This window comes from Carassius auratus, linkage group LG36F, assembly GCF_003368295.1.
Source record: "Carassius auratus strain Wakin linkage group LG36F, ASM336829v1, whole genome shotgun sequence".
Classification (NCBI taxonomy): Eukaryota; Metazoa; Chordata; class Actinopteri; order Cypriniformes; family Cyprinidae; genus Carassius; species Carassius auratus.
In genome coordinates this window covers 967,152-993,772 of record NC_039295.1, presented here as the reverse complement: position 1 = coordinate 993,772, position 26,621 = coordinate 967,152, and the positions used below count along the sequence as shown (strand labels likewise).

General features: G+C 40.5%; 1 protein-coding gene across 6 annotated transcripts in view; it reads left to right on the top strand.

Moving 5' to 3' along the window:
- Positions 1-26,621, top strand: part of lrp1aa (low density lipoprotein receptor-related protein 1Aa) — a 160,757-nt gene that overhangs the window by 118,280 nt on the left and 15,856 nt on the right. For all 6 annotated transcript variants that reach the window (XM_026240770.1, XM_026240764.1, XM_026240769.1 and 3 more), the window contains 19 exons: positions 101-289; positions 415-563; positions 648-741; positions 837-953; positions 3,227-3,346; positions 5,447-5,569; positions 5,909-6,034; positions 8,788-8,904; positions 10,398-10,504; positions 10,631-10,763; positions 11,835-11,957; positions 12,705-12,827; positions 15,127-15,264; positions 15,361-15,492; positions 16,920-17,039; positions 17,546-17,817; positions 18,388-18,566; positions 18,773-18,879; positions 18,969-19,088. In XM_026240770.1, the coding sequence (XP_026096555.1) occupies positions 101-289; positions 415-563; positions 648-741; positions 837-953; positions 3,227-3,346; positions 5,447-5,569; positions 5,909-6,034; positions 8,788-8,904; positions 10,398-10,504; positions 10,631-10,763; positions 11,835-11,957; positions 12,705-12,827; positions 15,127-15,264; positions 15,361-15,492; positions 16,920-17,039; positions 17,546-17,817; positions 18,388-18,566; positions 18,773-18,879; positions 18,969-19,088 (2,589 nt within the window). The remainder of the gene's footprint in view (positions 1-100; positions 290-414; positions 564-647; positions 742-836; positions 954-3,226; positions 3,347-5,446; positions 5,570-5,908; positions 6,035-8,787; positions 8,905-10,397; positions 10,505-10,630; positions 10,764-11,834; positions 11,958-12,704; positions 12,828-15,126; positions 15,265-15,360; positions 15,493-16,919; positions 17,040-17,545; positions 17,818-18,387; positions 18,567-18,772; positions 18,880-18,968; positions 19,089-26,621) is intronic.

Below are 26,621 nucleotides of genomic sequence, written 5' to 3'. Positions count from 1 at the left end.
GAACTCTTAATGTGCATCTGAGGAGAATAATTTATGTTTGATTAAACAAGGTCGCTGTGTGATGTTTGTGTAGTAAATAATCCCTGTGTCTGTGCTGCAGTTTTGACTCAGGACATCCCGCACATATTCGCCATGACTCTTTTTGAGGAGTACATCTATTGGACCGACTGGGAGACCAAGTCTATCAACAGAGCTCATAAAACACTGGGCACCAACAAGACCATGCTGATCAGCACCTTACACAGACCCATGGACGTCCACATCTACCACCCCTACAGACAGCCAGAGGGTCAGGACACATCTGTCAAAGACACACTTCACAGCTTAGACCATCTTGTTTCTGCCTTGATGTTATCCGTCTTGAATTGTAAGAGTTATAGTTTTAATGTAGCACTCTCTTGTCTCCCGATGTAGTCACGAATCACCCGTGCCAGACAGACAATGGCGGCTGCAGTAACTTGTGTCTGCTCTCTCCGGGTGGAGGTTATAAATGTGCCTGTCCCACTAACTTCTACCTGGCCGCTGATGGGAAGCAGTGCATGTCCAACTGCACCGCCAGCCAGGTGAGACCCAGATCATGACCTTAAACTTCCCAATGACACGTACCATTTCTCATTTCAAATATCTCCCTCCATATCTCTCATCAGTTTGTCTGCAAGAACGACAAGTGTATCCCGTTCTGGTGGAAGTGTGACACCGAGGACGACTGTGGTGACCGATCCGACGAGCCTGCAGAATGCCGTGAGTGTTGTGGATTGTAGGAGACACGATTTCTCCCTTTAGCATAACTAGCAGATGTGTAATAAACACACATTTATTCATATTTCTTTCAACAGCTGAGTTTAAATGCAGACCGGGTCAGTTCCAGTGTGGTACTGGGATCTGTACAAACCCAGCGTACATCTGTGATGGAGACAACGACTGTCAGGATAACTCTGATGAGGCCAACTGTGGTATGTTTCACCAGACATCTGTGCAAAATGTCAAATTGATTTTTACTGTAACTTTACTGTACTTAAGTACATTTTTTCAGATATATTTTTATTTTGGAAAACCTTTACTTCACTATAATCCAAAACATAATATCACACTTTTTCCTCCACTTGAATCATTTATGATCTAATTGTGGCTGTTCTAATTATTTAGTAAATGTCCATGCACTGCTATAGCAGTTCATGTAATGATGTAATGAGATATATAACCATTATATTTGCAAATCATTCTTCCTAAAATATTAACACATTTTGTCCTATGTGACAATGTTTTTAAATGTTTTGGTAATAAAATAAAACTCTTGCTTATTTGCAGATCAATATCAATTTAATCTCTCCATCCACTTATCTTAAATAAGTAAAACTGCAAATTAAACTAGAAAAAAAGTTTGTTGAGACAAACTTTAAGTTGGCTTGAGAAAGCTTGACCAGAAAGTTTGAAGAAGTTTAAAGAAGTTAGTAAGTTTAAAGTTAGATTGATAGATTAGTTCAAAGAAAGACATATTAGTTAGAAAGAATGACAGATAGATTAGTAATAAAGAATGATATAAATTAGTTCAAAAGAAAGAATGATAGATTAGTTCGGCCGAAAGAATGTATGTGACTAACATGTTGCTAACATGATTAGCATGTTGCTAACATGTTTCTAGCATGATAAGCATGTCGCTAGCATGTTTCTAGCATGATTAGCATGTTGCTAGCATTATTAACATTTTGCTAGCATGTCGCTAGCATAGCATGCTGCTACCATGTTGCTAGCATGTTTCTAGCATGATTAGCAAGTTACTAGCATGTTGTTAACATGACTAGCATGTCACTACCATGTTTCTAGCATGACTAACATGCAACTAACATGTTACTAGCATGTTTCCAACATGATTAGCATGTGAATAGCATGTTGTTAGCATGATTAGCATGTCGCTACCATGTTTCTAACATGTTTCTAACATGATTAGCAAGTTACTAGCATGTTGTTAGCATGACTAGCATGTTGCTAGCATGTTTCTAGCATGATTAGCATGTGAATAGCATGATTCTAGCATGATTAGCATGTTGCTAACATGTTTTTAGCATGGTTATCATGTGACTAGGATGTTTCTAGCATGATTAGCATGTTGCTAGCATGTTTCCTGCATGACTAACATGTGACGAGCATGTTGCTAGCATGTTTCTAGCATGACTACCATGCGACTAGCATGTCGTTATGTTTTCTAGCATGATTAGCATTCGACTAGCATGTTTCTAACATTAGCATGTTGCTAGGATAGATAGATAGATAGATAGATAGATAGATAGATAGATAGATAGATAGATAGATAGATAGATAGATAGATAGATAGATAGATAGATAGATAGATAGATAGACATAAAATGGTAGTTTAATTGAGTTTATCAAGATTTGAATTTTTGGCTTGTGCACTGATGGGCCACCGTAGTCTTGGCTCAATTTGAGCTCTCTGCAATGTAAGTCTATGGGGCTTTTATGATTTTTAATATTATTTTTTAAGAAAACTGAAAGTCAAATCAGTCTGAAAAGATATAGCACACCAAGTCAAAACAGTCTGAAATTCTGACCCGAGTTTGGAGTTTGTAGAGTTAAAGCTCTAGGAGTTAGAGTTGCAAAATTTGGGGTCAGAAGAATAAGAAAAATAATAATAATATGTTTAAATAGGATTTCAGTAAGTTGGCTTTCTCAAGCCAACTTAATAAACATTAACAACAATACATTTTACTTCCTAAATTTTACCTTACATTAAAAATCAAGTACTTATGTAAAATGAGTATAGAATATAGTTTTATTGGAGTAATATTTTATGAGGGTACCTGAACTTAAACTAAAATACTTTATATTTCTGCCAGTTCTAAGATCTAACTGCATGATTGTAAAATATCCAGAAAAATATTTACAGGATATGCTCAAACAGTATTAATACTGTGCTATTGGATTATTCAGAATATTGTTAATAGTACAAGTAGAGTATTTATTTAACATTATAGTGTTGTTCTTTAGAATATTGCTATTGCTGCTGTTTTTAAGAGCTTTACTTTGTGCCTAAGTACACTGTTTTATAAGTGGTAAGATTGCGGTAACGTTACCACTTGAGAATAATTGTTTTAATATGTTTCTTTCTTTCTTTTTTTTCTTTTATGACTTTCCTTCAGCTGTCTCCAATAGAGCAATAACCATGTCACCTCTGTTACTGCACTAATGTGTTTGTATGTGTGATTTGCAGATATTCACGTGTGTTTGCCGAGTCAGTTTAAATGCACCAATCCCAGCCGCTGTATTCCTGGAATATTCCGCTGTAACGGTCAAGACAACTGTGGGGAAGGAGAGGATGAGAAAGACTGCCGTGAGTTTCATTATAAGACAATAAGACATAAAAATGAGAAGACAAAAAATTCCTTTTGTGTTTTAATAATCTCACAAAGCCATGCAGTGACTTTGATTTTAATGTGATCAGCTGTATCGCCGCACACACAATCATACATCACAGACCTTAACTATCATACTTAACAGACCTTACAAGATCATAGGGGTCAGTTAGATATTTAATATTTTTGTATTTCTTTTTAAGAAATTAATACTTCTATTCAGCAAGGATGCATTAAATGGGTCAAAAGAGGTCAAATATACTTTAAAGTAAAAGTCCCTAGAAACATAGAACACAGCTTGCACAATAAAATGAAAGCTAAATGATTAAATGTAAATGAAAGTAATGTCCAGGTCAGAAGAAGGTAATGGTGGTTCCCAGTAGCGTTGGGTCTGATGGAGCGATGGCTGATTAGTTTCACTTTAACTTTCAAGACATTACCACACATTTTATAAATGCTTCACCATCTTCCTCAGTTATCTCTCGTTACTTTGTTTATGTGGTAAGTGAAATTTGATGTACTGTAATGTAACAGGCAACCATTAGCAATCGTTATTTGTTTTCTGTGCCTTTCTGAATATGGATTCATGCTTCCGGCACACCCCCTAACTCCCCCAACACCCCAGCCCCCATTGCGATGTTTCACTGTAGACATCATCAGATGTCAATTGTGTAGACATCACCCAACCCTAGTTGTGAGACTAAAACTGGGGAGAACTGGCAGAGCAGCAGCATTTGGGGGAGTAAGGGTAGCTGATGTAGAAGATCCTGACTGAGGAGGAAAAACTAGGGAGATGGATGGGACTGGTGAGTCATTTGTGCTGGATGGAACCAGTGGAGAGGAGCCAAGGAAATGGCTAGAACCAAGTTGAACTTAAGTAAGCCATGCAGGATGTGACTGAAATTAGGGGAGGCAGCTTCAGTGGCTGGGACAAAATAATTAACTGCTCAGATAGGACTCTACGGATGAAAATAACATTGGGAATAGTATGGAGTTTTGACCTGACTGCAGGTGTTGGTTCTGGGATGGACAGGGAGCTTGGCGCTGACTCCCGGATGGACAGGGCGGTGGGAGATGACTCCGGGACAAACCATCCGTGGGTTCTGTCTGTGCAAGAATGTGCAAAATAAATTAAATTAATTAATAGATCAATTCAGAGACTGGAGCAGACCCCCTTGAATGAGCTCTGGTGATGAAGCGACTCTGGCATGAGCTCTGGGGCTGGAGTGGATATTAGGAGGTTAGAATTCTCCTCCACCTCACCCAGCTCTACAAAGCCACAACATATCTCAAAGACGTAGAAAAGGGAACTTTTGGGACCTGTCCGGTAAATACACAGAGTTTGTCAGATGGAAGGACTCACCGGTGTGGTTTTCAGCGTATTGAGCATCCTAGAGTTGTTCCACTGCTAGATCCCAAATATGTTTGGTCCAAACATCTGTCATGGTTTCCAAGCAGACACGGTTTGGATCAAAGTGCAGTTTTAATGTAAACATGTAGATGACACAGGAGTGAATTTGCAAATGTCTATATAGGAAATAAAGAGGGGCTAAACAAGAAAACAAATGTGAACAATCAGAAACCATGGAAACATAATCAGCAGCTCTGGATACTAAGAGGAACAGAATCTAAACATAGGAAAACTGGAACACAAATATCAACCTGAGATCTGTATTACCAAAGCAGCTTATTAGAATGATTTCTGAAATTTTCTTAGTAATGATGCTGAAAAACACAGGGATCTTTGCCATCACAGGAATAAATAGCATCTTAAAATGTATTAAAACACAAAATATTTATTTTAAATTATAATGTTACATCTTATTGTATTTTGATCAAACAAATGCAGCCTTTGTGAGCAAACGAGACTTCTTTCAAAAACATATAAAAATCTTACGGACACAAATCTTTTGAATTTATGTAATGTATTTACACACAAGTATAACACTAAAAAACACATGAGGTACTTTTTGTGTGTGTGTGTGTGTTTGGTTTAGACATTTTATATATATTTTTTACATATTTTTTTTTTTCTTTTGAAAATATGATTAAAGTATAATTTGTTTATTTGTATGTAGCGGAAGTAACATGTGCACCAAACCAGTTCCAGTGTACCATAACCAAGCGCTGTATCCCACGTGTGTGGGTGTGTGACCGTGATAATGACTGCGTTGATGGATCTGACGAACCTGCCAACTGCAGTAAGTGGAACTGTTTTTTTTATTGAACATGCATTATTTAAATTTATTTTTATCAAAACTCACTGTACATCATCCATTGCCAAGGCTATTAATAGACTGAAACAGGAATGGTTATGTTCCAAAAATAGCTTAATATCTGCTAATACTATTGTTTGAACACTGTATATCTCCAGATTCATGTAATGGATTTCATGTTTTTCTTTATTTTGGTGTGATATTGTAAAGCGACCTTAAGGTTGCAGAAAGACACTATATAAAATAAAACTTATTATAATTATTGCTTCTACCAATTAGCACATATCGATTGATTTCAGTTCTTTCTTATATCTCTTTCTGTAGCTCAGATGACATGTGGTGTGGATGAGTTCCGCTGTAAAGACTCCGGCCGGTGTATCCCAGCTCGCTGGAAATGCGACGGAGAGGATGACTGTGGTGATTCTTCAGATGAACCCAAAGAGGAGTGTGGTCCGTCCATATGCTTATATACAAGACTAGCAAATGAAATATATTATAGTTGTATAATTAATTAAAATTAAAATTTATATTCAAATTTAAAGGGATAGTTCATCAAGAATGTCTCAGTTTATGTCTGTAACCATGAATTCCTGAGAGGAAACAAGATGCCACGTCAAAACACTGTGGGAAAGTGATTCATCTTGAAGCACATGTGAAATCAGTCCAATGGAGTGATGGGACACCACGGGCAGGGTGATGTAGAAACTAAAATGTTTAAAAGCACATCTGGAACAAATAGCATTGTTTTCTAATAGGTCGAAGCAATGTGCTAAAAGGGGTATAGGCATTATAGCAGGGGGACAAAGTGTCTCGTACCTTTTCAGGGATCTATGAGTACAGACATAACCTGAGACGTTCCCTCTCAAGGGAACTCGAAGCAATATGGGAAAGACAATACCTGCTTAGCCATACTGACGAATACCTGTCTACCATGAATCATGGTGAGCAAAGCTAAGGGAGGAAGACTTAAAAGCTTGGCAGAGATCCCAGGTCTAAATAATAGAACCTGATGAATGTGAGAGAGGAAGAACAGATGGAGATGATGTTTCCCTACAGACCCTCAGCTGAGCGAACAATTCATGATCCCTCCCTCAGCCAGTGAGGGATTCATCTTTTTGTAAGCATTACGTGAGGACAAGAAGCTCCCAACACAAGGAGCCTGGGACAAGAACCAAGGCTTCTTCATTATCTCTGTTGAAAAAACATAATATGCTGGTTAGGTATGTTTTGAAGCATGGTTGCTGGTTTGAGTTGGTTTAGATATGTTATTAGCTGGACATGAACTGATTTAAACTGGTCCTAAGCAACTAGCTCCTTCTCAAAACCAACTTAAGACCAGCACATGATCAACTTAAACTAGCTCAAAACAGCAGACATGCTTCAAAACATACCAAACCAGCATATGCTGTTTTTTTAACGAGAGTGTGACCTTGATCATGCGAAGTGCATTGCCCCTCAGGGAAAAACCCTTGGTTCTGAGCCACCACTGCAAAAGGTATCATGGACAGCATGCAAAAAGGTATCACATTGGATGCTGTTGCCATTAGACCCAGCAGTCTCTCTCAGTTTTACAGTTAGCGACTGGCCTAGCCTCACTCTGTTTATTGCTACAAGAATCGAATCGATACAAACAGGAGACAGACGCGCCTACATCATCGTCAAATCACACATCATGACAAGATAAGTGGTCCTCTGTACTGGAGAAACATACTCTTCTTGGCCTGCAGGCCTAGCCCCAGCTCTTTTATCTCGGTGAGGCATCACGGAAAGCAACACTCTGCTTCTGAGTGGTGCAATACCAAGAGCTTTTTCCTCCCAGCAGCCCCAAGACCTGAGGATGGTGAGGAAAGTAATGCTGGAATGCTGCTGCCTGCTATGTAACCTCCTACAACCTGTCCAAGACTACGGTGACAGTGGCACTGAACAGGCCAGAAGATGCAAGTGGTCCATCCAGGAGGAAACCTTGTCCTTCTGTCTGATGTCAGACAAGTTCACAGTTTCCAATCCAAGGCCACCAGGGCTTCCATAGAATAGCTGATGGCTCTGGCCGTCTTCTTATCGGACCAAAGAAACAAATCAGTGGCCTGGTCCAGTTCTTGGATTGTGTCCAGACATATACCCCCTCTTTCTCATCAAGGTCTTTTAACAGGTCAGCCTGGTATGCCTGCACACATCCCTTGGCTTGATCTACCACATTACCCACCAGAGCCACCACATTGCTCCACCCTAGGCATTGCCCCATAGTCCTGCTTATTCACCCCTTGATGTTTGCATAGTGTGATACATCAGGGCTGAAGATCTGGGCTGAATATGGTTTATTTTATATAAGATCAGTTTGCGAGTCCCTCGGTCTCGATCGCCGGTCTGCCTCGACTGCAGAGGGACCAGAATAGTGTGTGCTTTCACCCATAATATAGGAAGGAACACACAATCATTTAGATTTAGGCCTTATTTAGGTTCTTTGCTTACCATATTTGACTTAGTTTGACATTGTGCACTGGCACAGACAAACAAACATAAACTCCGACAGACTTACAAAGAATGCTTGCAGAAGACAGAAGCTAATGCTGTTTTTTCCAGATGTGCTTTCAAGCGTCCTGGTTTCTAAATGACCCTGCCCGTGACATGTGCTGCTCCACTGAACTGATTTCACACGATTCAAAAGCCAGAGGCGCTCCCACAGTGTTTTGATGCAGTTCCTTTGAAAAATTAAAATAAAATTGTCATCATTTACTAACCGTCATATCGTTCCCAACCCATGAGACTTTGGTTCATCTTCGAAACACAAATTAAGGTTGAAGCTGAACCCTGCAGGGCTGCGACTCTCCAGGACCGACGTTCGCCTCCCCTGTTCTAACGTATGAAGCTTCTGCGTTTACTATATGTGATTCGCTCCATGTACCGTAGTATGTGTTTATTTTAATACAGACATTATATTAATACACACAATCCTAAATTAAATCCTGCATTGTATAAAGCAGTCAAATCTTTTCACAAACTTAGGTTTCAATTAAAAAAATATGTTTTCAATGTTTTGATAGAGAAGATTAACCAAATTGTTATGGGTTTGGATGACATGAGGGTGAGTAAAATGATGAAAGATTTGTGATTTTTGGGTTAACTATCCCTTAACTTGTAAAATAGTTATGTATACGCTGCCACTGCAGAATTGTACAGCATTAATGTTGTGGCTATATATGCAGATGAGAGGACGTGTGAGCCGTATCAGTTCCGCTGTAAGAACAATCGCTGTGTTCCCGGCCGCTGGCAGTGTGACTATGACAACGACTGCGGGGACAACTCAGACGAGGATAAGTGCGGTAGGTTTCCACTGCTGCATCTGAACATCTGAGACTCCACAGGTCCGGATGAACATCACACACACACACACACACACACACACACATCCACCTTACATCACAGCAATGGCAGCAGGAACAGAACGTTCTGAAAGAAAGCCCTACTGTTGAGCTCAGACAGCGATACGTAATGAACCAAAAACCTGATCGTTGTCATTCTCATTTATGTGTTCATCAGCACATTTTAATGAACGAGAGAACTTTTTTTTTCTTTGTGCATGTTTTTGTTCTGTCCAGTCATTCACATGTCTACATCTTGTTTATTCTTCATATCACACTGCCACATTGATGTGGGTTAGAGGTAGGTTTGCATTTTCAATGTCCACTTCAGTCCTGAACATCTCCGTCAGTGGCTGCTCGCTGGTGACACTGGGAGGCTTGTTCTTTTCTCTTTCACTATGCATGAAAAACTGAAGACAGCAATTGACAGTACATGCAAATGGTTAAATGCTTAAAGAAGATATAATTATGATAATCAATGATTAATATCGAGCCTTTTCCAGTACTCAGCAGCTAGCCACTGTCAAGCCCTTTCCTGCAGTTTTTCACCAGTTATGGTTTGGATTTGATTTTTTTTGCCTGCTGCTCCCAAACACCCAAAGCTCCATCTGTCCTTGTGCCTCTGGTTTAAGAATTTATTTATTTATTTTTTTTTATTTAATTTTTTTTTAAATCCATGCCATATTTCACATGTGGCATACAGTTACCTTTTGTTTTTAGAAAATTAAACTTGTTTTGGGAACATTAAGGTTTTTTGCATGTCATTATTTTTAATGACAACAAAGCACGTTTTCCTCCTAAACGTCTCACTGTAATTTTTTACCAGATTTTGAGTTTGTTTGCAGTTCTTACCATTACCAGCGTTGATTCTTATTCAATTCTTATTATTGTGATACATTTGAACTTAATGGGTATAAATTATAGACAATGCAGCAAATTGTTATTATTCTGATTTCTGAAGGATCATGTGACACTGAAGACTGGAGTAATGATGCTGAAAATACAGCTGTGCAACACAGGAGTGAAAATATAATACAGTAGAACATCATTTTAAGTTTTAATTCCATTTTAGAATGTTACTGTTGAGCTTCTGGCTGTATTTTTAATTAATGAATGCAGCTTTGGTGAGCATAAAAGATGAACAGTTGTGCATTTATTTATTTTTTAATTAGTGTAATGAGAATAAGCATTGTTTTTGTACTACAAATGATAATTGGAATGAAAACATGCTTTATTGTCATAAAAATAATACTAATAATGATAATATGATGCCAAAAAATCTTGAGCCAAACAACAGTTTTTGTTTCATGCTAAATATGAATAGAATCTCTTTCTTTTTTGATGTAGTGAAATGTGACCTGGATTTGTTTTGACTAAGATTCACTCTACCGTATTCTAAAATATGACAAGATGTTGTTGAACTCTAACAGACGTGTGTGTTGTGTGTGTGTCAGTGCCCAGGCAGTGCTCTGAGAGTGAGTTCTCCTGCACCAGCGGCCGCTGTATCGCTGGCAGATGGAAGTGTGATGGAGATCACGACTGCGCTGACGGGTCTGATGAGGCAAGTCACTAAACCATCTGTTCACACCTGCTTCAGAAAAACACACACTTCAGCAGAATTCATCAGTGATAATGCTTCTGAAGAGCGAATACTCACGGCAGTATGTAATGTGTGTGTATTTTGCAGCACGGCTGTGACGTGAAGTGTGATAATGACCAGTTTCAGTGTAAGAACGGTCACTGTATCCCGTTCCGCTGGAGGTGTGACGCTGATGCCGACTGCATGGATGGCAGCGACGAGGAGAACTGCGACACTGGAGGTTAAAACCGCACAAAAACATGCTAAATATAGAATTAGCTTTAACAGAAACAGGAGTATTTCACCCAAAAAAGTGAAAAATTGCTTAAAATGTACTTAGCCTCGAGTCACACAAGATTTAGTTGTTTGTTTCTTTATCTTATTTGAGAATTACATCACATCTCTTTCTCACCAGTGGATCTTCTGCAGTGAATGGGTGACGTCCGAATGCAAAAAGCTGCATGTTTGGGTCAAAATTTAGGCCAAAGCATGAGACCTTAATTCATAACACTTTCTCCAGTAAAAAAGTCCATCACCTGTTGTCCTTCAAATTCATTTGCATATTTGTTTAGAGCTGTTTTCATTCACAGTGCGTCATCTGTGCACACTTCTTTGCTGATGTACATATGATGATATTTCACTATTGGGTGAACTATTCCTTAAACTTGGTTTCTAACTTGTACTGTATGCTGCTTTTGAACATTTTTGAAGAATCTCCTTATAGATCTTTTCTATGCAATGATAATTTATAGTGACCACATCTGTCAAGCTCCTTCAAAAAAAAATCCATAAGGTTTTTGCGCTATATTACATATCTTCTAAAGACATACAAAAGAGCTTTGTGTGAGAAACAGACCAAAGCGTCATTAATTCACTAATCTTAGCCTGTGTTCTTGTTTAGATTCTATGTATGTACAGTATGTATGTATAGTTAACACTGATGGTCCATGAAGATAAAGAGGTTCAACTCGAAATATAGTGCACAAGTATGGAGCGCTTTTATTGTGTTTTTGGAAATAGCAGGAGAAAAAAAAAACATATTTAAAAAAGTATGAGTGCGTAAATAATGATATCATTTTTATATATGGTTGATCTCTTCCTTTTAAACAACAGCATTACCCATAAACCAGTGCCTGCAGTATTAATTAGAGTCATCAGACCCTGGAGAGGGTTTTAGTATTCAAGGAGGCCTTTCTGATGATGCCTTGCCAAGTGTTTTACACACACACAAACAGTAATTGCTGTGTGTTTGTGCTGGAATGAATACAGATGAGTTCCCTGTGTGTGTGTGTGTGTGTGTGTGTGTGTGTAGTTGGTCGATTCTGCCCTCTGGATGAGTTTCAGTGTAATAACACTCTGTGTAAGCCGCTGGGCTGGATGTGTGACGGCGAGGACGATTGTGGAGACAATTCAGACGAGAACCCAGACGTGTGCAGTGAGTATTTTTTTTTTTTTTTTTTTTTTAGCTTAATTAGCACTTCATATTCTATTCAGACTCCCACTGAAATATTTCCCAGACCTGTGGTACATGCATGAACAATAGTGGTGGACGATATGAGGCAAATCTAGCTTTAGGCTTTGTCATTTTATTTGTGGGAAATTAAATCCAAGATGATTTATATGTTAAATCCCCACCTGCCAGTGCCTGTTTTTGAGTAACTGAATTAAACATTTCAGAGACCAAAGATATTTTGCATTGTTCAATAATTAAAAATCCCAGATAAGGCTGATATCATACTGCTGTCACATGTAAGTAATTTGATGGAATTCTGCCCATTACACACTGTAAATATTTATTAATATAAGCCTCATGGTTTAAATGTAAAATAGGATATTTCCTGGATGCTGGTCAATGTTGCATTGCAAGTTTAATTATATACACAATATAGTAACAGCTATGACACAATACACCTGTTCAACATATTACTGCACTGAGCCCTTTAACCTTTATGTGTCATGGACTTTAGCTTTTGCATAAAGTGTGAATTTTGCAACCTGTTAATTATGTATGTGAGAAAAAGTGCGATACAGCCCTTAGGATTCTTCATGTGCATTAGCAGTGTAGCTTCATTAATATCATAATTTACATTGTTTGTGCAACAGTTAATGTCAAATTGAGCTTTTGAATGTTTGGAGTTCAGTCTGACTCTGCTGGTGAAATGTTTTATTCTGTGTGTTTCAGAGAGATCCCAGTGTCCTCCCACCAGACAGTTCCGATGCCATAATGACCGAGTGTGTCTGCCAGTGTCTAAACAATGTGATGGTGTGGACAACTGTGGAGACAACACTGATGAACTCAACTGCCGTGAGTAATTGCTACTTTTCTCGGCTGATTTATTTAAAAAAACAAAAATAAATGCACTTAATTTCATTTTGGCCTGTGCCATTAAACTAAGCATTTCACATCCTTTTCATATACGATTTCTTACGGAAAATACTAGTGTATGTACATATGTACATATGTGTGTATTTAAAAAAAAATAATAATAATACAAGACGTAGTCAGCCAGACGATGAACATTATTAACAGCAATTATTATATGATGCAGTCACATTTGTAGCAATATTTGTTAGTTCTGTTTGTTGATTCAGGGTTAGTATCATCTGAGGTCCTCTGAGGGTCAGCATCATCTCTTCTCAGGTGTTCTGGATCCAGACTGGAGCTTGTGTAAATCCCGTGGCAAAACAGAGAAACAAATAGAGACATCATTAGCTGCTGTTCCAACAAAGTAAAATTAATTAGTTTAACCCAAGCTAAAGAATAAAAATGCAACTACACTCACAATTTTAGAGATGCATTATTCGAAATGCTTGGCGAAAGAGATGTGTTTTTAATCTAGATTTAAACAGAGAGAGTGTGTCTGAACCCCGAACATTATCAGGAAGGCTATTCCAGAGTTTGGGAGCCAAATGTGAGAAAGCTCTACCTCCTTTAGTGGACTTTGCTATCCTAGGAACGACCAAAAGTCCAGCGTTTTGTGACCTTAGGGTGCGTGATGGGTTGTAGCGTGGTAGACGGCTAGTTGGGTACGCAGGAGCTAAACCATTTAGGGCCTTATAGGTAAGTAATGATAATTTGTAACTGATACGGAACTTAATAGGTAGCCAGTGCAGAGACTGTAAAATTGGGGTAATATGATCATATTTTCTTGACCTCGTAAGGACTCTAGCTGCTGCATTTTGGACGACCTGTAGCTTGTTTATTGACGAAGCAGGACAACCACCTAAAAGTGCATTACAATAGTCCAGTCTAGAGGTCATAAATGCATGAACTAGCTTTTCTGCATCAGAAACAGATAACATGTTTCGTAGCTTGGCAATGTTTCTAAGATGGAAGAATGCAGTTTTTGTAACATTGGAAATATGATTTTCAAAAGACAAATTGCTGTCTAATATAACACCCAGATTTCTGACTGTAGAGGAAGTAACAGTACATCCGTCTAGTTGCAGATTGTAATCTACAAGATTCTGTGTAGTGCTTTTTGGTCCAATAATTAATATCTCTGTCTTATCCGAATTTAATAGGAGAAAATTATTTGTCATCCAATCTTTTACATTTTTAACACACTCTGTTAGCTTAGATAATTTAGAAGTTTCATCTGGTCTTGTTGAGATATATAGCTGAGTATCATCAGCATAACAGTGGAAGCTAATTCTGTATTTTCTAATAATATTACCAAGGGGCAACATGTATATTGAAAATAGAAGGGGACCTAGGACAGATCCTTGTGGCACTCCGTATTTTACTGGTGATAAATGAGATGCCTCCCCATTTTAATAAACGAAATGGTAGCGATCGGACAGGTAGGATCTAAACCATCTTAGAGCCTGCCCTTGAATACCTGTATAGTTTTGTAATCTATCTATGAGTATGTCATGATCTATGGTGTCGAATGCAGCACTAACGTCAAGTAAAACTAGCAATGAGATGCAGCCTTGATCTGACGCAAGAAGCAGATCATTTGTAATTTTAACAAGTGCAGTTTCTGTGCTATGGTGAAATTCTTCATACAGATCATTTTTGCAGGAAGGAGCTCAATTGAGCAGACACAACTTTTTCTAAAAATTTTGACATAAATGGAAGATTTGAAATAGGCCTATAATTTGCCAGTTCACTAGGATCTAGTTTTGGTTTCTTAATAAGAGGCTTAATAACAGCCATGATTTATATATTATAAATCGCTAACACTAACCCTAATGTGTCACAATAAGTTCAGTAAGGAATTAATATACTGTGCATATTATTTGAATAATAGCGCAGTTATCTGGTAGTAACACTGTCCTTTACACATTGGATTTTGAAAGATATATCAATAAAACATGTTTTGTGTATTTAAACCATTACATCACATGTTTTTGGGATTGAATATTTTGAGATGAAGATCAGTGCAAAAATTGTGCAGCACCCAAACACACGATTCACAGTGAATATTTTTCTTTAAATTTATAGCAAGAAAGATCTGAGGTGAGATATTGAGATTGGCTAGAATGACAAGACAAGTGCAAATTATGAAATTAAAAAGGACTGTCAAAGAAACCTAGCTAATGTTGACATCCTTTAGATATATGTCTATCAAAGTTCATTTTTCTCTGTTCCCTGTCAGAAACTCCCGTGCCTGCGGTCTGTGGAAAGGGTGAGTTTACCTGCAGCAATGGAAAGTGTATCAGCATTAACCTGCGCTGCAATTTCTTCAACGACTGTGAGGACTACGGCTCTGATGAGATCAACTGCAACAAGAAAAGTGAGCCTATTTGTTTATTTGAGCTTTTTTTTGTCAAATATAGAAGATTGAGGTTTCACTGAGTGTCTATTGGTGATGTTCTGTGTCTCTGAACAGATTCGGGTCTAAATGAATGCCGTAACAACCACAGTATTTGTGAAGATGAAGGTCACTGTGTGGTGAATGGAACTGACTCATTCTGCTCCTGCAAACCCGGGTTCCAGAAAACACACCCACAAACCTGCACAGGTACCAGTACAGCACACACATGCTCAGAACCAGAGGAGACTAAACTGTTAACAAAACTCACAAAAAAAGCTTTATCAGCTACAGAAGACAAAGTTTGTACTCATTGTTAAATCAAAGTTGATATACAGTATAGAGGTGCAGCTCAAAAAAATTTGTTATTTCAAAAAGTGAACGTTTCATTTATTCTAGATTCATTACATGTAAAAGTTAAACATTTGAAAAGGTTTTTTTTTTTTTTTTCATTTTGATGATTAGAGCTCACAGCTTATGTAAGTAAAAAACCTAGTATCTCAAAATATCAAAATATTTGAAAATTGACATTTGAGTTTCATTAAATTACCATCCCTTCAGTATAAATTCCTTGTATAAATTCCAGTATAAATATCTTGTTCTTTGATCCCACAACAATGGGGAAGACTTCAGACTTGGCAATGATCCAGAAGACAATCATTTGCACCCTCCACAAAGAGCGTAAGTCAGAGAAGCTCATTACTGAAAGGACTGGCTATTCACAGTGTGCTGTATCAAAGCACATTAAATGCAAAGTTGAAAGGAAGGAAGAAATTGGGTAGGAAAAGGTGCACAAGCAGCAGAGATGTCCGCACGCTTGAGAATACTGTAAAGCAAAGCCCATTCAAACACTTGGGAGATCTTCACAAGGAGTGGACTGAAGCTGGAGTCAGCACATCAAGAGGCACCACACTCAGACGTCTCCAGGAAAAGGAGCCACTTCTGAAACAGAAACAACGTCAGAAGCATCTTACCTGGGACAAGGAGAAAAGAACTGGACTGTTGCTGTGCTTGCCCTGAAACCCATATGCAATCTATTTTTAAGAGAAAGATGAGAAACAGTCGATCTGAGCTGAAGGCTCAATAGTGCTTCAGTAGTGCCACAGGCTGATCGCTTCCATGCCACACCCCACTGATGCTGGAGATTGTGCTAAAGGAGTAAATACTTTAAAGAAATGTACTTTTTTTGTTTTGCAAATCCTTTTTTATTTTGGATTGATCTTGGGAAATATTCAAATATTTTTAGATAATAGATTATTGATTGAGCTGTAAGCTGTAATCATCAAAATTAAAACAAAAACACTTTTGAAAGGTTTTACTTTAAAATGTAATAAATCTAGAATATTTGAAAGTTTAACTTTTTGTTAAAAAACTTTTTCAGGATATTCTAATTTTTTAAGACGCGCCATGTAGTGTCTATTAGTGGTGGCAACAAAAATGAATCACAGCTCAATATAGCAACTAAAACCAAATAAAATTAGAATTGAAAAATAATCTTTGTCTTGTGCTAATAACAAACCATACCAGCAGTGTCAAACAAGAATGAATCCATCATATAATCACTCAGAAGAGATGATTGTAAAATCCCTTCTAATGTTTTTGTGCCTGTCCACGTTGTCATTTTTCTCTGTCAACAGATGTGAACGAGTGCAAGCAGTTCGGGATCTGTTCTCACATCTGTAACAACACCAAAGGCTCTCACAAATGCAGCTGCTACAAGAACTTCATCAAAGTGAACGACACCTGCAAGGCTGACAGTAAGTTTCAAAATACAGTCAAGTCAAGTCGATTTGTATATTGCTTTTCACATAACACATTGTTTCAAGGTAATTTTCAGAAAAACTTGAAATTAAAATATCTTCATATATTAATATCATAATATCTTCTTAATATTAGCAGATTTGAACTGAACAATAATACAGATTATGTGGGACAACATTAAGTTATATAAGGTTTATTGTATAACCTATGTAAATCTCTTAGTAAGTGAGTATACTGTATATATGCAAATAAAGTTGGATGTACCACAGTATATATCCAAAATTAAATATTTTGTTGTGGAATAATATAGTTTATGTTTTGCAATAATATAAAAAAATCCAGCAGTGAAGATGTTCTATATTTTTCATATTAATTTATGAGAATATATTGTATGTAGGTAAAAATCTAAATAATTATTTTAGGTTTATTGCTGTTATCTTGATTTCAGTATTAAATTTCCTTTCTGTCATTGTGCTGTGACGCCCCCTATCTGTCATTCTAGGCAGTGACAAACAGGCTCTGTACGTGGCAGATGATAATGAAATTCGCAGTTTGTATCCTGGAATGCAAAACTGGATATATGAACAGGCTTTCCAAGGAGACGCAAATGTACGAATCGATGCCATGGACCTGCACATCAAATCCAAACGGATCTTCTGGACCAACTGGCACACGGGCAGAATATCATCCTTCGAGCAGCCTTCTGCTGGACCCGCCTCTCCGAACTCAAACCGCAACCGAAGACAAACCCATTCCAGAGTTACTGATCTAGAGGTCAGCTTCTTATAGCACATGTGTGACTTGAATGTGAGAGACTTACAGTTTCAGTTATTTACCTGATCAAAAAAAGTCTGTAGCTAATTGATATTCCAACCGGTTTTTGTTATCAGAAGTCTCCCTAAAAAACAATAATAATAAAAACATGAAAAAAAGAAGTATTATAAGTAACACAAGTTACGTACCATATTTTCCAGACTATAAGTGGCACTTTTTTTCATAGTTTGGCTGGTCCTGCGACTTATAGTCGGGTGCTATAGACAGTAATGTTTTTTCTTGGTTGTAATTAAATGCGACTTATAGTCCAGTGTGACTTTGTTTTTTTTTCCTCATCATGACGTATTTTTGGACTGATGTGACTTATACTCAGGTGCGACTTATAGTCCAAAAATACGGAAATCAGATTACTTTGTTTTCCCATTAACCAATGTTTATATATATATATATATATATATATATATATATATATATATATATATATATATATATATATAATAATGCATCACTTTTAAAAAATAGTTTTCCCCAACACTGTGCATAACAGATTTGACCTTTCATTTGTTGTAGATCCCTGGCCTGAAGATGCCTCGTGGGATTGCTGTGGACTGGGTGGCCAACAACATCTACTGGACCGACTCGGGTCGTGATGTCGTCGAGGTGGCGCAGATGAATGGACGCAATCGTAAGACGCTCATCTCAGGCATGATTGACGAGCCCTACGCCATCGTGGTGGACCCACCGAGAGGGTGAGCGGATAATCAACAGAAAGTAGACGCTTCCCCAGCATTCTTTAGCATCAGGACTAGCTCTGTTTGTGTCAGCATATGTTTGCTTCACAACATTGCATTTATCAGTGGTACTTGTCAAATATAGAGTTAATAATTAGGGTTAACAGTCTTGAAATAAGTATTTGGATTTCTATTAAACCTATGCTTACCATTGATTCTTGAAGTACCATGTACTGGGCTGACTGGGGAAACCACCCTAAGATCGAGACAGCCGCAATGGACGGCACCATGAGAGAGACGCTGGTGCATGAAAACATCCAGTGGCCCACAGGTCTGCCATCATGTGAATCAAACACCACTCGCTCAGATTCAAGCACCTGTGACACCAGTAACATGACTTATGTTGGGTTTGTTTGACAGGTCTAGCTGTGGATTACTTCAATGAGCGTCTGTACTGGGCTGATGCCAAACTCTCTGTTATCGGGAGCGTCAGACTGAATGGAACAGATCCGCTCATAGCTGTCTCCAGTGTTAAAAACAGTTGAGTCACTCGCTTGATCAATTTAGGTCAAAACAAAATTGACACATTACTCACGTTAACACAGTTTATTTACTATAGATTAGAAAATGGTAATAAAACATGACAAGAACTCTATGAAGACTATGACAAGGTATGTAATGAATTACAGTCAACCAAAAACTATAGGGAACGAGACGCTGTGTCAAATCGCTATGGGGAACGCGTTAAGCGTGAGCGAATCTGAATAGCATATCGAATTTGTCTTGTTGAAGTGCGTGACGTCACGGGCGGGGTGACTTAAATGACCAGGAAGCTATAAAGGCACGAGCTGCGCAACTGGCATCAGCTTGAGAACCAGCAAGCTCCAGCAGGGGTGCCGGGGTTATGGCCTCTAGACGTAGCGTATCGTTCCCTTGAGGAACTAGGGTTACATACGTAACCTAGAGACGTTCCTCTATAGGAACTCGAGCTGCGTCGAAGCGCTAAGGGGAACGATGTACCCACGCTGCCAGACTACCAAATCCCTGCCTAGTGGGTATCTGAAGAGCACAGCTTAGGACGAGAGGACTGAAGCACCTGGAGTGACTGGCATATCTAAGCTATAGAACTTTGCAAAAGTGGAAGGCGTGGACCACCTTTGCATTGCAGATGTCCAGCATGGACACACCTGCTAGAAAGGCCTTGGAGGCCACCATACCCCGTGTAGAGTGAGCCTTGGCTCCCGACAGCGGGGGAAGAACAAAAGACTCATAGGTGGCATTGATAGTCTCAACTATCCAATAACTAATAGTCTGCTTAGAAACAGGAAAGCCCCTCTTGGGGGGACCGTGGGATACAAGCCATTGGTCAGTTTTTCTCCACAGGGCAGCTCTGTGGACGTATGCGTCCAGCGCTCGAACTGGACATATACAATTTAGCTTCTTTTGGTCAGGCTCCCGAAAGGGAGGAGGACAGAAGGCCTGCAGCACTACAGGTTGTGGTGTGATAGAGGGAGCCTTAGGAACATATCCCGCTCGAGGGTAAATGAACGCTTTGGTCATGCCAGGTGCAAAATCAAGATAGGTAGGGTCCACTGAGAGGGCCTCTAAATCTCCTACTCAGAGAGGTAATGGCCAACAGAAAGGCGGTTTTAAGGGTCAGATGTCTGTCTGAGAGAGATTTGCAAAGAGCCTCTAACACCACAACTAAATCCCACGGGGGAATACGGGACCGTACTGGAGGTCTCAGCCTCAGCCCCCCGCGGAGGAAACTGTAACTAAGGGGAGTCTTAACAAAAACTGACCATTGAGAGGGGCATGGTAGGCCGCAATGGCCGCCACGTAAACCTTCAGCGTGGAGTGGGTCAACCCTGCAGAGAGCCTGGCTTGTTGAAACTCCAGAACTGTATCAACTGTGCAGTTAGCTGGGTCAAGCTGGCTGTCTCTGCACCATGAGGTGAAGAGTTTCCACCTCAGGGTGTACAGTTTCCTCGTTGAGGGAGCTCTGGCTTGGAGAATGGTCTCAACAACCTCGGTTGAGAGACCGGATGCTATGAGTTGTGCCCCCTCAGGGGCCACACCCACACTTTCCATATCTCCGGGTGAGGATGAATTATGGTGCCTTATGCCTGAAAGAGTAGGTCTGTCCTGATCGGTATCTCCCATGGAGAGCTGTCAAGGAGCAAGACCAGATCTGTGAACCATACTCGGCCCGACCAGAATGGGGCTACTAGCAACAGACTGACGCCAGAAGAGCAGCTCGGGCCTTTATAGTGTAACCCATATGAAACATAGGGCTACTAAAACCATATATGTTGTTTAGAGGTGTAGTTCTATATTTTCCCACCAGAGATCGCAATACACTAGAGCGTCATAAACAGACTGTATCAGGATTGGTAGAGAGTGCTACGCGCAGTTTTCATGTTTTGGTAGATCTCTTCCTGAAACCGTGTGTGAGCTGTGAGCAATTGCTGGTTGGTTTTTGTTATTTTGATCACTACGAGAGAAATAGACGAATCAAAGATGGCGAGCCCAGCCCAGAGTGATGGTGGATGGTCATGAGAACGGTGTGGCCAGCCGTGGGACCAGCCACCGAGGACGTCGGACTAGTTTCGTTCAGACAGGATACAGATAAGAATACAATTACGCTATTAACTCTACCCGGGTAGTAGTACTGGACTTAATATACACACACACAAAAGGACCAGGAACTGAACTCTGAACTCAATTTCATACTCCTCGACTTAAAGGAGCATTGAGCTGAAGTGTCAGCTCACAGGGACATTTTCCTTTCCTTTTATTATTGAAAGAGCTCTATTTTTGTTTTATTTTATTTTCATTCTTGGTACATTATAGTACTGTGTTCATTGTTGTGTCCCCTAATGTAATAAAACTGTCAACTGTTCAACTCATTACTAACTATTTTGTGAGTCACTCAAGGCAGACCACACCCCGGACATAGATAGATGTTAGTTGCCCTGTTCTGGTATTGGTTAGCACTAGGGGGCACTACACAAACTTGGCGAGCCAGCCAGGAGTGGTTTTGAGTCCTTATTTAGTGAAAGTTGAGCAGTTTGGCACTTCTATTGCATTTCATCTGTGAACACTGGAAATTTGCCTGAATTTATCTTGCTGTCAAAGGGTAAATATGGATATAATTCAATCCCAAAGCGTAAAAGTACCTGATTCTGTCTTAGTAGGAGGTGTAACTGGTGATGAGGCAGACAATGAAGTTATGGAGTATTTAGGGCAGTTTGGTTCAATTGGAAGGATAATTCAGGTGACTAGCTCTGAGCCCCAGTTTAAAGATACGGCCATTGTGGAATTCAAGTCAAGCGAAGCCGTTCAGTTCCTTCGGGAAACCTTGCCATGTAAAAGACCCAGTAGTAATCCAAATATTGTACACCATATTCGGCTTCTATCTGAGCTGTATGTTGCTGACAAAAGTTCAAGCTTAACCCAGTCTCACTTAACTGAGTTGAGGTATATTGCTAAGCTAAGTGGAGCAGATTTTGAGAAGGTTTTGATAGATGAGCTGGTTAGAATTCAGGAGTCTACCCAGAGCCATGACACAACTGAATTAAATGTGCCAAATGTAAGCCAGGAGCCCCAGCCTGCTAGTAGCCCAGACCAAACTGAACCCCCTGCCAATGTTAACCAGCCTCCTTTGGAAAAAGATGGTGATCTGATCCACCCCCTTACACATGACTCATTTCCATTTGCTGCCGGTGCAGGGGCATCACCATCACCCTCACATGGGAAACGGACCCTCTACTTACCTTCAGAGCAGCTCATCACTCCGGAAGTGCAGAAGGTAGTGGTTGAACATGTCATTAAGAATAGCGACATATCTCCTCAGTATCATGGCCATACCAAACTCAGACCGTTTTCAGGAAAGGTCCCTTGTCCCTATTTAGAGTCTGACTATGACACATGGCGCAACAATGTTGAGTTCCACCTCACAGATGCCACCGTGTCTGACAAACACACTGTCAGGAAGATAGTGGAGAGCCTTCTTCAGCCTGCTGCTAATGTGGTTAAGCACCTTGGGCCTAATTCTACTCCCCATGACTACCTTTGCCTTCTCGACTCCGCCTATGGTACTGTCGACGACGGGGATGAACTCTTTGCAAAATTCCTGAACACCAATCAGAACTCGGGTGAAAGGCCTTCTGGGTATCTGCAACGTCTCCAGACAGCCCTGAGTCAAGTAATCAAAAGAGGTGGCATTGCGGCCAGCGAGTCAGAGCGTCAACTGCTCAAGCAATTCTGTAGAGGTTGCTGGAATAACAGCCTAATTACAAGTCTCCAGCTTGAACAGAAGAAAAACAACCCACCCCCGTTTTCTGAGTTACTTCTTCTGCTACGTACTGAGGAGGACCGGCAAGCTGCTAAGTCCAGCCGCATGAGACAGCACTTAGGGGTTCCTAAATCCAAAGCCCAGTCAAATTCTCTTTCAGTAGAAGACCATGTCACTGATGACATAGACACAGAAACTGCTGCAGATAGGACATCCCCCATCAATGCACCTAAGCTGGAAAAGCAACTTGCAAAGCTACAGGCCCAAATAGCTTCTTTGAAAGCATCTTTGAGCAGCAGCTCAAGACAGGCTTCTGTTAAGCCAAGCCAGAAGTTAAAGTCTAAAACCAAGGCCTCAACTGAAGAAAAATCCTCATCCTCCGGTGAGTCAAAGCTCACAAGGAAGCCTCGCCCAGGATATTGTTTCAAGTGTGGTGAGGAGGGCCACATTGCATCCTCCTGCAGTAACAAACCAAATCCTGACTTAGTTGAGATAAAACGTAAAGAGTTGAGACAAAAACAACAAGCCTGGGAAGAACAAAACAGGCACGATTTAAACTGAACTCAGTTTCTGAGGAGGGACTATCAGGAACTGAAATAAAGTATGAATGTCCCAAAACAAAACCCTTGACTAAAGCCTTCAGTAACCCTCACAAAGTGGAGCACCAAATTAAGCTACCTAAAGGACTTGTAGGACAGAAATGTACAGCTGATGTTATTGTGTCAGGGGTTAACTGTAATTGCCTCCTTGACACTGGGTCTCAAGTGACCACGGTATCTGCTTCCTTCTACAACAGCAATCTGTCAGAACACCCCATTCAGCCCATTGACGGTCTGGACGTTGAGGGTGCTAGTGGCCAAAATGTTCCGTACTTGGGCTACGTACCTCTCATCCTCAAGTTTCCAAAGAGCTTTGTTGAAACTGAGCCTGAAGTTTCTACTTTAGCGCTAGTAGTTCCAGACTTGCGCATTAACTATGACTTACCTGTACTGGTTGGGACAAATGCACTTGATGTCTTGTATGATGAACATTGTCACGGAAAAAACCCAAACGACCTTTCTTCTGTCTATGGCTATAGACAACTCCTTCGCACACTTAAGCTCAGGAGAGAAGTGAGCTCTTCAGGGAGAATCGGTTTAATGACCCTTAACGACAAAGTGCAGCCAGTGATACCTGCTCAAGGGAGAGTCCTTCTCGAGGGCAATGTCAAGGCTAGTTCCTTTGAAGAATGCACAGTAGTTGAACAGCCAACCTTATCTATCCTGCCGGGTGGGATCTTTGTTGAGTGCTGTCTTGTCACCTTGCCTAAGCAGAACCCCCACAAATTACCTGTGTGGATTAGGAATGAAACTGAGCACGACGTGACACTCCCCTCCAACTGTGTCCTTGCTGAGCTTTTCACTCCTGAGGAGATCTATGACAGCTTAACTGCTTCAAACAAAAATGTTGATCCTGTGAAATGTTGCACTGCCGCTTCTCAGTCAGTCAGTGAACCTACCAAGGAAAAACTAGCATTTCACTTTGGTGATTCTCCTCTCCCAAAAGAGTGGAAGGATAGGATAACCCAGAGTCTACATGCTTATGCTGATGTTTTCGCCAAACACGATCTCGATTTTGGACACGCATCCAAAGTGAAGCACCACATAAACCTGAAAGACGAAACACCTTTCAAACAAAAGTCCAGACCAATTCACCCAAACGATTATGAGGCAGTACGGAAACATCTGAAAACACTCCTGGATGCAGGAGTGATTCAAGAATCAGAGTCCCCTTACTCATCGCCAATCGTGGTGGTCCGGAAAAAAAATGGAGAAGTCCGCCTTTGCATTGACTATCGCAAGCTAAATGCGTTGAAGATACGAGACGCATATGCTCTCCCTAACCTTGAGTAAGCATTCTCAGCCCTTGCTGGATCCAAGTGGTTTTCAGTAATGGATCTCAAGTCTGGTTATTATCAGATTGAGATGGAGGAACGTGACAAGCCTAAGACTGCTTTTGTGTGCCCTTTGGGTTTTTACGAGTTCAACCGTATGCCCCAAGGCATCACCAACGCTCCTAGTACTTTCCAACGATTAATAGAGCGGTGTATGGGCAGTCTCCATCTGAAGGAAGTACTCGTATTCTTGGATGACATCATTGTGATTTCAAGTACATTAGAAGAACATGAAACCAGACTTTTACATGTCCTTCAGCAATTGAGAGAAAATGGCTTGAAACTTTCTCCAGCAAAGTGTCGGTTCTTCCAAGGCTCAGTGCGCTATCTAGGGCACGTTGTTTCCAGCAAAGGGGTGGAGACTGATCCCGAAAAGGTCAGTGCACTCCGCACTTGGCCAAGACCACAAACCCTCAGCGAGCTCAAGTCCTTCCTAAGCTTCGCAGGGTATTATCGCCGGTTCATAAAGGACTATTCCAAAATAGTCAAGCCCTTGAATGACCTCACCGGGGGTTACCCACCTTACAGGAAGGGTAGAAAAGTAACACCATGCCCTGGAAGGTTCTTCAACCCCAAAGAACCCTTTGCCGACCTGTGGACACCTGCTTGCCAAGAAGCTTTTGTGGCGATTATAGACAAACTCACCTCCTCACCAGTACTTGGATTCGCTAATCCAAAACTACCCTATGTTCTTCATACAGACGCAAGCACTTCTGGTCTTGGGGCTGCCCTGTACCAAGAACAGGATGGTGAAATGCGAGTAATCGCCTATGCTAGCAGAGGGCTTTCGCCAAGTGAAAAGCGGTATCCAGCCCATAAGCTGGAATTTCTAGCTTTGAAGTGGTCCATTGTGGAAAAGTTCCAAGACTACCTCTATGGAAACACATTCACAGTTGTAACAGACAACAATCCGTTAACATATGTGCTAAAGTCAGCTAAACTTGATGCTGCCAGTTATCGCTGGCTAGCTTCACTTTCCACCTTCGACTTTAACATAAGGTATCGGGCTGGGAAAAGCAATCAAGACGCAGACGGCCTTTCCAGGCGGCCCTGTGACACTCTGGCCGATGACCATGTTTCTCTTGAGGAAAGAGAGCGAATTAAACAATTTGCTTCTCACCATCTGTCTTCATCTCCTGCCCAAGCAGACATTCCAGCTGACACAGTCAATGTCTTGTGGCACCGCCATATTTTAAGTGAGGCTGACAACAACCTACCTTCTATCACCTTGGTGGAGTCCCTTGCCCTTCACACGGACGCAGTGCCTGACATCTATGAAGATGAGGAAGCGGTGGGCTGTTCTACCATACCTAAGTACAGTGAGGAAGAACTCCAGCAACATCAGAGGTCTGACCCGGTCATTGGTCATGTTGTCAACCTGTTGGAGGTTGGAGATGAAGCAAACCCCAATCCCAGTCCTGATTCTCTGGAACTTAAGTTAATACTCAAGGAATGGAAATGGTTGGAGATGAGAAACGGTCTCCTCTACAGAACCCGCCGATCAGAAGACGACATCACTTACCAGTTTGTGGTCCCAGAGCCCCTAAGGTCTGCTATTCTTACATGCCTCCACGATGATATGGGGCATATGGGTCTGGAAAGAACTCTCGACTTGGTCCGATCAAGATTTTATTGGCCTAAGATGGCTACTGATGTGGAGAAAAAGATCAAGTCATGTGGACGTTGTGTAAGGAGAAAAACACCACCTGAAAAATCAGCTCCTCTAATGAATATCCAGACAACTCGTCCCATGGAATTGGTATGCATGGACTTTTTGTCTTTGGAGCCTGACAGTCGCAACACCAAAGACGTCTTGGTCATAACAGATCACTTTACTAAGTAT